General features: G+C 38.3%; 1 protein-coding gene across 1 annotated transcript in view; it reads right to left on the bottom strand.

The window, feature by feature from the left end:
* KCTD8 (potassium channel tetramerization domain containing 8) overlaps positions 1-6,116 on the bottom strand; it is a 55,152-nt gene extending 49,036 nt beyond the window's left edge. Inside the window, exon 1 of the mRNA XM_072407135.1 lies at positions 5,161-6,116. Within this exon, the coding sequence (XP_072263236.1) occupies positions 5,161-5,959 (799 nt within the window). The 5' untranslated portion in view covers positions 5,960-6,116. The remainder of the gene's footprint in view (positions 1-5,160) is intronic.
* Positions 6,117-12,740: the final 6,624 nt, after the last annotated feature.

The following is a 12,740-nucleotide window of genomic DNA, read 5'->3' as shown; positions in this document are numbered from 1 at the left end:
TAGACCACTGCAATGCAAAATAACCTATCTGCACTCAGAGGTGAATATTCATGTTACAGAGGACACTTCACAACTCTCTGTCTTCAATGTGCACTTTGTAATACAAGGCTAAAAGAGCACATCTGTTTTACCTGAGGACCTAACAAGGGCTAAAACCATCAAAATAACTTTTGAATACATGCTAGACTACATTTCCCCACATCTCAACATTGCATTAGAAACCATGGGCCTGGTTTGTTAAAACTCACCAGGACTGGAGAGGATAGACTAACATGGGAGAACCTCTTGGAGAGCTTTAATAAATCGGGCCCCATGTGTCTACATAAAAGGGGGTGATCACAAGAAGTGGGTGGTAAGAAATTTTCTGATCTGAATCAGTTACCAGGAGGTCTAAAGGCACAAGAGGTTCCGGCTTTGTGTATAGCTGAACAATAATGAATTTTTTCAACAATAATTAATTTATACTAATTAATATGATTGTGCCTTTTCCTATTTGGTTTTATTTAGAGTTTTCTGTGACTGTCTATTAGGCTTGGTAGTAGAGAAAATGTAAAAAACAGTCATCTAAAAGAGTAAAAAATGACTGACTTTAGTAATGCCACTGAACAAAGTGTACTTGTGTATGCAGAAGGAAAAAATCTAGTGAGCTCCAACTATGCAAAGGGTCATGCAGCTTCTTCCATTGGTCTTATCGTTGAACGATGGCTTGTTTCATTCTATACTTCCTATGGGCTCAAGTTGTCATCAATATGTCCCCTTTGGGGCTGGATTCCAGTGCTCCTGGACTAAGCATCGCTCACACATCATTATGTAGGTCCACAAATATGGCCATTGTGGACTTGAACCTGACACAGTAGCCGGTAGAAATCTATTGCCACAAGCTGTTTTCTTCATTCACTATCCTCTGACATTAGTCAGAAACAGGGATAAGGCTGCCTTACTTAACTCCATCAGCGATTAGTGACTTGGCACTCTCCTACAATCAAAGATACATTAACTATTGGATACATGATGGCCTTTTGTCCCCCAAAGAAGCAGATATTGTGAAACGCGTTGGGACCTCTAGGCCAATATTCTAACCATTGTACCAGTGAAAACTCAATTACAAACCAATTTCCATGTATTTTTGTCTAAAATCTTTTTACACAAAGTATTATGTTGTAACAGTTGTTCATCAATTTGTATATGATAGAACAAAACTGTTGTACTGACATTTTTTCAATTGTACATTTTAAACCCAAGAAATCCATTTACTTGCTGTGTGAAAAGACTTATTTACATATCCTCTTGTTTGTTAAATATCTTGGGGATTGTTCTTTAACATTTTTCCAGGTGACCCTATAGGTGATGTAATTCAATTTACAGGAATGAGGTCCACTTACCACCAACACTGCTGATGAAGGTAAGGACAAATTTATGATATCACATGATACATGTCATGTGTCATTAAAAAGTAAAAACTGTTTTTTTTAAAGATCTGAAAAGGGTTTTGAGGAGAGGGGTGGGTGTTATAAACAGGCTGTGGTTCTCACTTTTATTAACAGATTCAGGAAAAATTTACCTCCTGGCTTCTTATATCTATGGGGAAAGCCAATGGTGAGATCCCCTTCTTCCATATTTGCACACATTGGAATACTGGTTAATCCCACCCATTCACATTTTTAAACTATTAAATACATTTAAAAATTCAACAGGGCCACAGTTTGGAGATAATTCTTACTGGAGCGCTGAATATATTTATTTTAATTAATAAACTAATGGTTTTAGGTTTATGGGGTGTCTGCCTTAAATCTTCTATGACATCAACATGCAAATTTTAAATCTGAACTGATAAAAGTCTGCATGGGTGGAACAGATAGCCACCTTAATGCAAAGTCTACTTTGAAAGGAAGGGAGAAAGAGGGATGCTTAGTATATCAAATCATTGTCAATAGTCATCAGCCCGAGAGCACAACATTTATTTATTTTATTTATAATTCTGTAAACTACAAGATAAAACACGCAATCAAATCTGATATGTTTTTATGAGCAATACCTTTACGTTTTTTGCTTTACCTTTCATAAATCAGACTGATCTAAAAAGACTGCAGCTTGACCTGCAATAAAGTTTTGCTGGTAGTTAACCACTAATTCATGCTTACATAGTAGAAACCATTGGTCGCATCCTCAATCATTTTATTCCTAGAGTGTTGTACTTTGCTCTTAAGGCATTATGCAAGTAATTGCTTCTTTAAGCTGCAGAAGTAAATTGTGGGTCCATGTATTTCCCCCTCCTTGCAGAAATGGTGATCTTAGCAAATCGCTGCACCCACTAGTATGATTATTTCACGCAAACACTTCATAGCTACTTCAGAATCCCATTAAAATGTTCAGAGCAAATGCAGGCTCTTGACCGAAAATCCTTGTAAAGTATTTGCCTGTTTGTCTTACCATTAAGCCTAATTACTCTGAGGGCCGTTGTCCTTTATTATACACTTAGCGTACATTTAAAACATTTGGATTGGCAACAAATGCAGCCATGGGTTGCAGCCTGATGTAGATATGTCTAGTAGAGGTAATTAGAAAAGGTTCTGTGAATATTACCAAAGCCATGATAAATGATGCTTTAGCATGAATGGTTCACATTACTTAACTCTCAGGTGTTTTATAGTGGCGAGTTTCTTTCAAATAAGCTGAATGTATTATCTTTTTTTCCCTTGCCTTCTCAAGCAACTATTGCTTTGTGGTTTCCTATGGTACCAAATCTGCTTTTTATCCATTTTATGCTTTTTTCCCAGATGGTGTGTGTTGACTTTGTAGCTAATAAGAATGGAGGGAAATGCAGACACGGCTTAATCTTTCAGAGCCAAACAAATGTGGGAACCTTCAAAGCCAAACCACTGTTTTCACACGAATGAAAACAGAAAATCATTTAATGAAGCTGGAACAGCTTTTGCATAGACGATAGGAAAGAGGACTGTAAAACCCTCAAGGCTTGATTTTTAAAGCTCTGCTAACCATAATCTTCTGTAATCTAAAATGAACTAAAACATGTCCCAGGGTTAAAGTATCCAAAGACATGAAATGATCATGCCAAAGTGAGTGGAACTGAGTGAAGAACAGGCGATATATGTGGGTGATTACAGACCTCAGCAGATACCCATCATTGTTTTTTTGGGTGCTCATGGGAAAGCAGATTTCACTCCAGAAATTGCTGATACTAAAAGCTCTTTCTTTCCTCTGCTGACCTGGTGGACTCTGAGACCCACAGCAATCATCTGATGTACCATGACCAGAAATGGACATGACATGCACAAGATGAAGCATCCCTTTCTGATATGTTATAGATTGTTTGCTGGTAAATTGTGCAAACACTTCCATTAATTCCGACCTTCTCTGTGTGCAATAACAAGCACTTTTGATGCTAATAGGTTTTAGTTAAAATATTGATTTGATACTACATGAAGGGATCACTGATGTTCAAGCCTATCCTCAATTGCCCTTATGGTGCACTGCTTGTCCACTCTTTGTAAAAGATTATTAACTAGTCCTTTTTATTGAGATTAGTAACACGTTGTGGGTGTCAGTCTGGCACATGGACAGGTACACCTATAAGACGGGACCTTACATATCTGTCTGCTTCCCAAATTGGAAAACTATAATTATTATTAAACATCATACATGCAATATAAGTTTGTCTGCAGCTTTAAAGAACAGCCCTAGCCTACACTCCAATGGAAGTGATTTACAGATGCATTTTGGGTGTCCATACAAACAAAATTTTGAATATCCAAATGACCACGTTTGTGCTGTCAGTATGCACAGCACAGTGCATGATAAAACCAAGTGCAACATCAGGAAGGCAGCAATGGATAAGCACAATCAGCCACGCTGAGCGGTTCCCATATTTTAGATAATCCATTATTGTCAGTGTAATTCAGGCAGCATCGTTCCCAATCCATAATGGGGCTGTACAATACAACATGTAAAATATATTTGTGCCTGACAAAAAAAATGGTTTTGTGACAGTCTTTCATCATCTTATATATATGAGGAACTTTAGAAAATATTCAATTGGCCAAATAGAGGTGTCCTGCATTTTAAAAAATTAACGCCAAAACACGATAACGAAAACATGCATTATTATTCTCAAAAATTCTAGTATGTGTTTACAATACAGACACAAAGTGGCCACAGATATCTTGAAGGTACTAAACTATATATGATGTGTTTAAAAAGATCAGTAGATACAAGTATATTAGATCATCAAATAAATTTTATGTATGTGGAACTCTGGCCAGGACAATGTTACACCTGCTGTGCACACTACTAGGTGGTCCCTCTATGCCTGATATTTTTTATTAATATGGACAATAAAAGAGAATAGACAAACTTGTCTGGATTCTAATAGAAGACAATGTGTCATTCAGTTTACCTGCATAAACAAAAAAAAAGTTAAATCCAACATCCAAATCATAATATTTGGTTTGCAAAAGCACTGTGAATCATAACATTTACCATTTATTTGTTTTAATTTGCCTTTTTCACCTTTTTGAATTACTTACTTTAGCCACTTCCTGTTGCACATCATTGCTCTGATCAGTTTCTGGTCATGAGAAGAATGATCCATGCCTGAACAATGTGCACCACAGCAAGGGAGCTTGTAGTCATTTTACAGGTGCATGTTACAGGGTGACACTCCATACAAGTAGCCCGGTAACATGGACCTTCATGATAAGATCATGGGGTGTCATTTTAGTTAGGATTTAAAAGACTGGATATAAGTTTTGGCATGATTTTATTGATTGGGTTGAGATCAGTCATTACAGGTTTGAATGAACAATCCCATGCAATGCAGAAAACAATTTAAATGAAGCAGTTACAGTGTATTTAAGGTGGATTTAACTCTAACAGATGATGGAAGCTGCCATTGCTAAACTCAGTGTGAAAAATTCTAATTTCCTGGATGTTTCAATAGTTTCAGTCTCACGTGTGTGGTCATTACCTGCACACCTGAGTGGTATAGTTATTCTGGGTCAGTTATTAAAGGCAGAGGATCGGAACAAAAAATGGGCAAGTTGGATTTTTTAGAATCAGGTCAGCAATGGCAGTTTACATGATCTCACAGTGAAAAGTCCTGTTTATAACACAAAGCTAATATAAGGTTGTTGTATAACTTACTGTAAAAGATGTACTCGGTGTAGCTGCTCCATATTTTGTCGTCCCTATATTGGTTGACAAAGGCTGCCGTTCCGGTAGAGTTGCAGGCTACCATGTGAAAACCTGCTTCGGACAGCCGGTCGAAGGCTTGCTCCAAGTAGGTGAATTTCAGGTAAAACCTAGAGGTGTACTTTTCAGGTGGGCGATCGGGGTCCCGACTCTCGTTCAACGTTTCGCCGAACACTTCGTTGGCCAAGGCTATTCTCCCGCAGACCATGATCCTGGCCACCCTTCTGAATTTAGCATCAGCCTGGTTGTCTCTGACCATGGTGTAGGAACCTCTATAACCTATGGTGATGAAGCCAGACTTTTTATCCAAGGCTGCAGTCCTAATCAGGTCACTGCTCTGGGAGTTCTCCTCCAGGTCACTCTGACAACCCTCATCATTCAAGGAGCTTTGCTTGGTGACTTTAGGGGTCAGCAGCTTGACCAGGTCATGGAGCTGGAAATACTCAGCTTCTCTCAGCAGCCTCTCCTTCTCTGGGAAATGGTCAGGTAGGGACAGCTGCTTGTCCCGTAGGTAGTCCAGGACATACCTGAACAGGAAGCCATCCCTGTCTATGAAGAAGCGAGCTCGGTTGTCTCTGGGAAGTTCCTTGACATTGTTCCTGGAGAACATAGAATACAAAGTGCTGTCCGGAACACTGGTGAGAGTGGAGTGCTTGGTGACATAGACCTGGCCACCCACGTTCAGCTCCACCACTTCTGGGAAGGGATAGGACATGTCACTGATGGGGAGGATTGTGTCCTTCAGAGCCATGGCTCCACATCAGCACCCGGAGATCCCAAAAGATGCCTTCTCCCTCTATAATACCGATCACTATGAGCAAGGATCAACACAGCAGCTTCTTCCAGCACTGACAGCCGAGCAGCCCAGACGTCACACTGACTGCGAGCTGAGCAACTTGACCATAGCAGAGTTGAGGAAGACTGCCTTAACCCCCTCCATGGCCATTCCTATTTAACTCCACAACCACCTTTTTGTTTTTTTTAACTCTTAAATAAAACACTGACGCCATCTTGTGGGTTAAATTGGCCATAGCAGCCCCCTTTTATTAACAAATAACATTAACAACATTTTAACCATATATTAATCACATTAACCAATTAAAGTGCAAACTGAATGACAAATCAAGTACAGTAATAGGTCCATGAAACCATCCCCTGCTTTTATCCTTTAAAATGATACTCCCCTACCATACCCAGGCCCCCAGTCGCTCACACACCGACTCGGGGACACATTGCAGGTATCCTCCTCACTTTTTCTTGCACCCACAACAACCTAGTGTCATGCGGAGCTCCCCCTTACTTAGAACTCTGTCTACTCTGCTGAGCTCCCACCATTCCTCTAGTTTTTTATCCTTCCTTACTCCTAAAGTCCCATGGACTCTTTTTTTTTTTACTTTTACCATCCCCCCCTCCTTACAATCCCTCACTAGTACCCCCCCGCCCCCCTCGCCCTGTCATGAGGCCCTTCTGCTCCAAGTCTCTGGCTGGAGCTCCAGAGCCTACTTACTTCCAGGGCCATGTCATCCCCCTCCATGTGCTACACTGCCAGGTGTAGTCTATCCTACAGCTAGGCATGGCACTCCCCACTCACATGTGTGTTATACATCAATATTCCAACTGCAATTACAGTTGCAGAGTTGGGGCAGCTCTAGAGAAGTCTTGTATTCGTGCGTGTGATGAGGTTATGTGTGAGGAAGTCATTAGTAGGTCATTGGAGGAGAGGAGAGAGCGGCTGGGGGAATACTTTTTTACCAAGCCAGAAAGGTAAGTGGGACAACAACTGTGGAGGGATTTGAAGGCAAAGCACAGGAGCTTGAATTTGATTCTAATGTGAATTGGAAGCCAGTGTAGAGATCTGCAAAGAGATGCAGCAGAAGAGGAGCGGAAAAAGAGGAGAACACTATATATATATATATATATATATATATATATATATATTTTCCATGTTCTATATGTATTCCATGTATAAAATGTATTCAATGTATATTCAATGTATTCTATACATCATATATATTCCATGTACTATATGTATGCCACATACTATACATATTCCATGTACTATATGCATCCCATGTACCATATGTACTCCATGCATCATATGTATTTCATGTATCATATGTATTCCATGAACTATATGTATTTTATGTATAATATGAATTCCATGTTCTATATGTATTCCATGTACCATATGTACTCTATGCATCATATATATTCCATGTACCATATGTACTCCATGTATCATATGTATTCCATGTATCATATGTATTCAATGTACTACAGTATATGTATTCAATGTTCTATATGTATTCTATGAATAATAAATATTCCATGTATCATATGTATTCCATTTACTACTATATAAATTCCATGTTCTATATATATTCCATGTATTTCATGTACTATATGTATTCCATGCGCCATATGTACTTTATGCATCATATATATTTCATGTACCATAAATATACTCCATGCATCATATGTATTCCATGTACTACTATATAAATTCCATTTACTATATATATTCCATGTATTTCATGTACTATATGTATTCAATGTACTATATGTTTCCATGCATCATATGTATTCTATGTACTTTATGCATTATATACATCATATGCATTGCATGTACTATATGTATTCTATGCATTATATGTTTTCCATGCCCCATATATATTTCATGCACAATATGTATTCCATGTATTATATGTTTTCTATGCCCTATATGTATTCCATGCACCATATGTATTACATGTGCCTCATGTATTCTACGCCTTTTATGTATTCCATGCACCATATGTATTCTACCGTTTCCCCAAAAATAAGCCCTAACATAATTTTTCCATATTTTTGAGGATGGTCAAAGTATAAGCCCTACCCCAAAAATAGGCTACAATATATATAAATACATGGACAAGATATGTTTTCCATGCACTCTAGGTATTCCATGCCCCATATGTATTTCATGTACCACATCTATTCCTTGCATTGTATGTACTTCATGCACCATATGTATGCCATGTGCCATATGTATTCCATGTACCACACTGAATGTATTACATGGAACTTTTTGATTTTTTGTTATCTGTATTGATCATTTTCACTTTTTTCACTGTTTAAATGAAACAGCACAAAATTTGCTTATGGTTCCAATGCTGTGGCCAACAATTTATGTTTGCCTGATCAATTATTTTATCGACATTCACTTGTTTCATAACTGATTGGTAATATGATAGTTTTATCATGAAATTACAATATTAAAAGGGAACAAAGCCTATTAAAAAAAAAAACAATTATGAGTAGACAGGGTATTTTTTGCAGAAGGCACAGTCTTTGTTTCTTTTGCAATAAAAAAAAAAACTATTTGTTTGCAATTTCTTTTTAATGTGCATGCTCAGCTCAGTGTACAGTTCTTGCAGAGCTGGCTATTGGCGATGAATGAATTCCATGCAGTCGGGAGGTATGTCACTCCAGAGTGGCCATTTAAGATGGATGAAATTTCCTGAATCCTGGAGGAGCAAGATGCAGTTTAGGTTCTTGTGGCAGAAGGGATTGGCAATGTCCTTTTTGCAATAATAAAATCCATCAACAGCGTAATAGCTGGCTTCTGGGAATGAATGAATGAACCCCTTTCCTTATGCATCGGAGTTGTGTCATTCCAGATGGCCAAAGATCCTAAACTCATGTTAAGATGCCAGTGGAGGACATCTCAAGGAGTGGGAAGTGTGTTTTAAAAATTACTAACAGGCAGGTAACTTTAATTTATTGCACAAGCGACATAACTGACTGCATTAAACAACCTGCCTGCTCACAATTTTTTACTATTTAATTTTAGTTCCACGTTAAGGAGCTGTGGAAATATGAGGCTCAATGTAATTGAGCTGTGAAAAATCGATCACAGTTTTAATCAATTCAGTGTTTTCATTGAACTGATTGTCAGACTGACTGATAATGTTACATAGACTTGTCATACACTATGTGATATTTTGTATTGATTGGACGATTGATGAAAATGTTCAATCAATGGAAAATTAATCAAAACAACTGTAATTACAATCAATTCTTAGGCAGCACTTAGTTCAAAAATTGATCCAGAAAGGTGTTTTTATTTTCCTGTTGATTGGCTACCCATTTGGAAACCACTCTATGTGTCATGATTGATATTTCAATTAAATATGATGGTGAAAATGAACTGAAAGTGAACAGAACATCAAATACCTTTAATCTATCTAAAGAACTGATTTAAGTCGATCATACTGACAATCGTAATATTGATCAAAAATGAGAACATTCCATATGGTATACCTAGAACTAATTTACAGCCAGCTGTACAGTTACAGAAGGTTTGGTCAGCTTGGGTAGGGTGTATTGAATTTGGGCATGGATTGGGCAATTTTTGTTATAGTCATCATTACATATATTTGCCCAGCTACTAATTGCTAGCGATTACTACACATAGAAAAATGGAGTGTAGCGATCAGTTACTCATTGTTCACTACAATCAGTCGCTACATTGCTGACCATTGGAAAGAATGTCACCCTTATAGATGAGCAGAAAGATCATTGGTGTCACTTAAACTGACCTGAGCGGCATCAATTGCTGATGGTTCAAGGGACCCCATATCAACTTCTGGTGGAAACCTGGTGGAGAAACACTGATATGTGTTCAGTGGTCCCTGCATGTCATTCCTTCACCCACCATGATTGAATAAGGACAATAACCATTGTCTATAACTATTGAACCATTGAAACCGATCTGAAATGATCTTTTGGTGGCCAGCAGAGCGGGGTGTCACTTGCTTGTTCTTCCCATCCTCTTTCCATTAAACTGAATCTGTGGGAACCATTGACACCAACAATTGTGCAAGTTTGGATTTCCCAGTGGACTTTTGGGGACCAGTACATTATTGGCAGGAGAAATAAGTATTCAGCATCTTCTTTACATCCTTTACGTTCTTTCCTGCAAGTATTTGATTACATGACGGTATCTTTAAGCTGCCTGTACACTAGAACACACACTCCAAGAGTTGGAATTTCACCTCCAATCTCTGTAATATTTATTATCATTAAATGATAAACTGTATTTAGAAGTGTAGAGCAAAGCACGTTCGGTTCATACAATTTTCTGCACATCAAAAACCCAAGAAAATAAGAAATCTGTCCTTGCCTTGGTCACAAAACCTCTTCTTCTCCCTGGCTCAGACAATTCTGAATATCAGGTAAAAACATATTCCTTTTCTGCAGAGATAAGGAAACAATCCTACATCCCATATCTGAAATTTTTATCATGTCTGAATAGTCTTTGCTGTGCCTGTGTGTGCCCATTATCACGGCATTAACCCCTTCATTGCTGGATTGTCACAAGCTATGCTTAGATCAGTTTCATTGCTTTCCACTTCTGAGCCCTGCATGGTTTTTATCTTCCCTGTAAAGAATGTCATATTGCCATCCATCCACCAATGACTGTCTGCTGCAGATTGCTGCTGAGGGATAAAATACAGCTGTAAATATAATCTATGGCTGCCGAACAATTTAACCTTTTATCTGATATCACCTCATCAGCAACATATTGAAATCAGCCCACTGCAAATGAGTTGATTCACATTAAGTGATAAAATGATTTAGTAGCTCCAATTTAAATCACCCATGTCATTCAGATTTTATGTTACTGCCGGCCATACACAACCCAATGTGGAAATATTCTGGAAATGATTTCTGGCTACCTGGTAGCTGCTGCAATTATTTTCTTGATTTTATTCCTATTTCAACTATGTTTCATCACACAGTTCTCCAAATACTTTAGTGACAAATTTACAGCACAGTGGATGAATTGCATGGCTAATGCCACAGATGTTCACAGCTGATTACCCCATAACCTACCCAGTTACTGCAAATAAAACTCAAATTGTCATCGTACTGGGCAGAAAATCAGGTTATGGGTATGTTAGAAGTGGCGTAAAACACTAATCTTGCAGTTTCATTGCTGACTTTTTTAAAATAATAATTACACGTCCTTTAACTAAAAAAAGCTCCAACAACCAGAAAGCATATAATAGCTGTAAATTGAAAAATTACTTATTTAGAATATCCTCTCTCACACAACCTACTGATTTATTAAAACTCTCCAAAACCGGTGAAGATACGCTTTCATTGGTGAACTAGGGTAATCCAGCAAACCTGAGATGTATTTCTTAAAAGTCATTGGCTATTTGTTATCAAATATTTTCAATCCTGGACCAGATCACTTCCAGGTTTCCTGGATCACCTAGGTTCACAGATGAAAGTGTATCCTCTCCAGCCTTGAAGATTTATAAATCGGGCCCATTGCCCCTGTCATGTACAAACAGACGCTAATGTAATCCTAGCAAAGTAAGGAGTTGTCTTTTAAGGGATAACTGCATCTTCAAACATAGTACTGGATCAGACCTGCAGAGGAAGAAATAATCCCATGTGGTGGCTGGCACCTTGCTAGCTACTTGCACCTCAGTGTTAATTCCCAAAAAACCAGTGCTGGGATATTTGACAGTGGGTGGCAGTGAGCAGTACATTACTTCACTGCTGCCCCAATTCATTCTCTATTGGGCTGCTGCAAGTAGAACCTTCATATAGTGCCCCCCCTTCCCCAAGCAGCAGTTCACTGGCATGAGGAAGCGGTAACTTCACCGTCAGCTTGAACATAGCCTTATTCTGCCTCTCATACCCATGACTTTAGGGGCAGAATAAGGCTATCACTCAACAGAGCATGAATACTGAGATCTGATTTTTATATTGCTGACACTGTCACTCCACACATTTGTTTTATATACAGTGGTATCTGTAAAGTAAAGCCCTACTGACTTATGTGGACCCAGTAGATGGGCTCATTGAGTTATGTAGACCCAATAGATGGGTCCATCTGTCTCCTCCATTGAAGTCTTTGGGGCCTTACTGCACAAGCATCATTGGATGTAATCAATAAGAAAAAGGAGACACCAGAATGTTGGCAGGTACAAATATTTTGAGGTGGAGGGTGAGTTGTTTTATGTCAGGGGAGAAGAACAGGACAGCCTTAAAATTACAGGCACACAGAAGAACAAATATGTAATATATGATGGCTATATTTATTCAGTCTGAATTCCTATCCTGCATATTTATAAAATATGATATAGATGGGGGCTGTTAGTTTGTGTAGGATACCTTATACTACTCACTATAACATATATATTTTGCTAGTTTTAAATGATTGAGCTGGGTATTCTGTCTTCTTTTGCCACATATCATGAAAGTACATTGTTTCTTAAACCTGCCCACGGGGACCATGAACATGTCATGTTATGTCAGGCAACTTCAGATGAATCACTGGTGAAATTATTTGAGCGTTTCTGTAAAAATGTGACTATACAGACTGTGTACGTGCCTGAAAATCCAGAAAATAAGCCCAATTGTTTGTTCCTAAGGACATGGTTAGGAAATATTGGAAACAGTCAGTGGGGTGCCCAATTTACATTTTATCTTGTGGACTGACATATAGAGATACCAGTTATCACTTGGAATGT

This window comes from Pyxicephalus adspersus, chromosome 3 (assembly GCF_032062135.1).
Source record: "Pyxicephalus adspersus chromosome 3, UCB_Pads_2.0, whole genome shotgun sequence".
NCBI lineage: Eukaryota > Metazoa > Chordata > Amphibia > Anura > Pyxicephalidae > Pyxicephalus > Pyxicephalus adspersus.
This window is presented reverse-complemented; position numbering and strand designations above follow the sequence as displayed.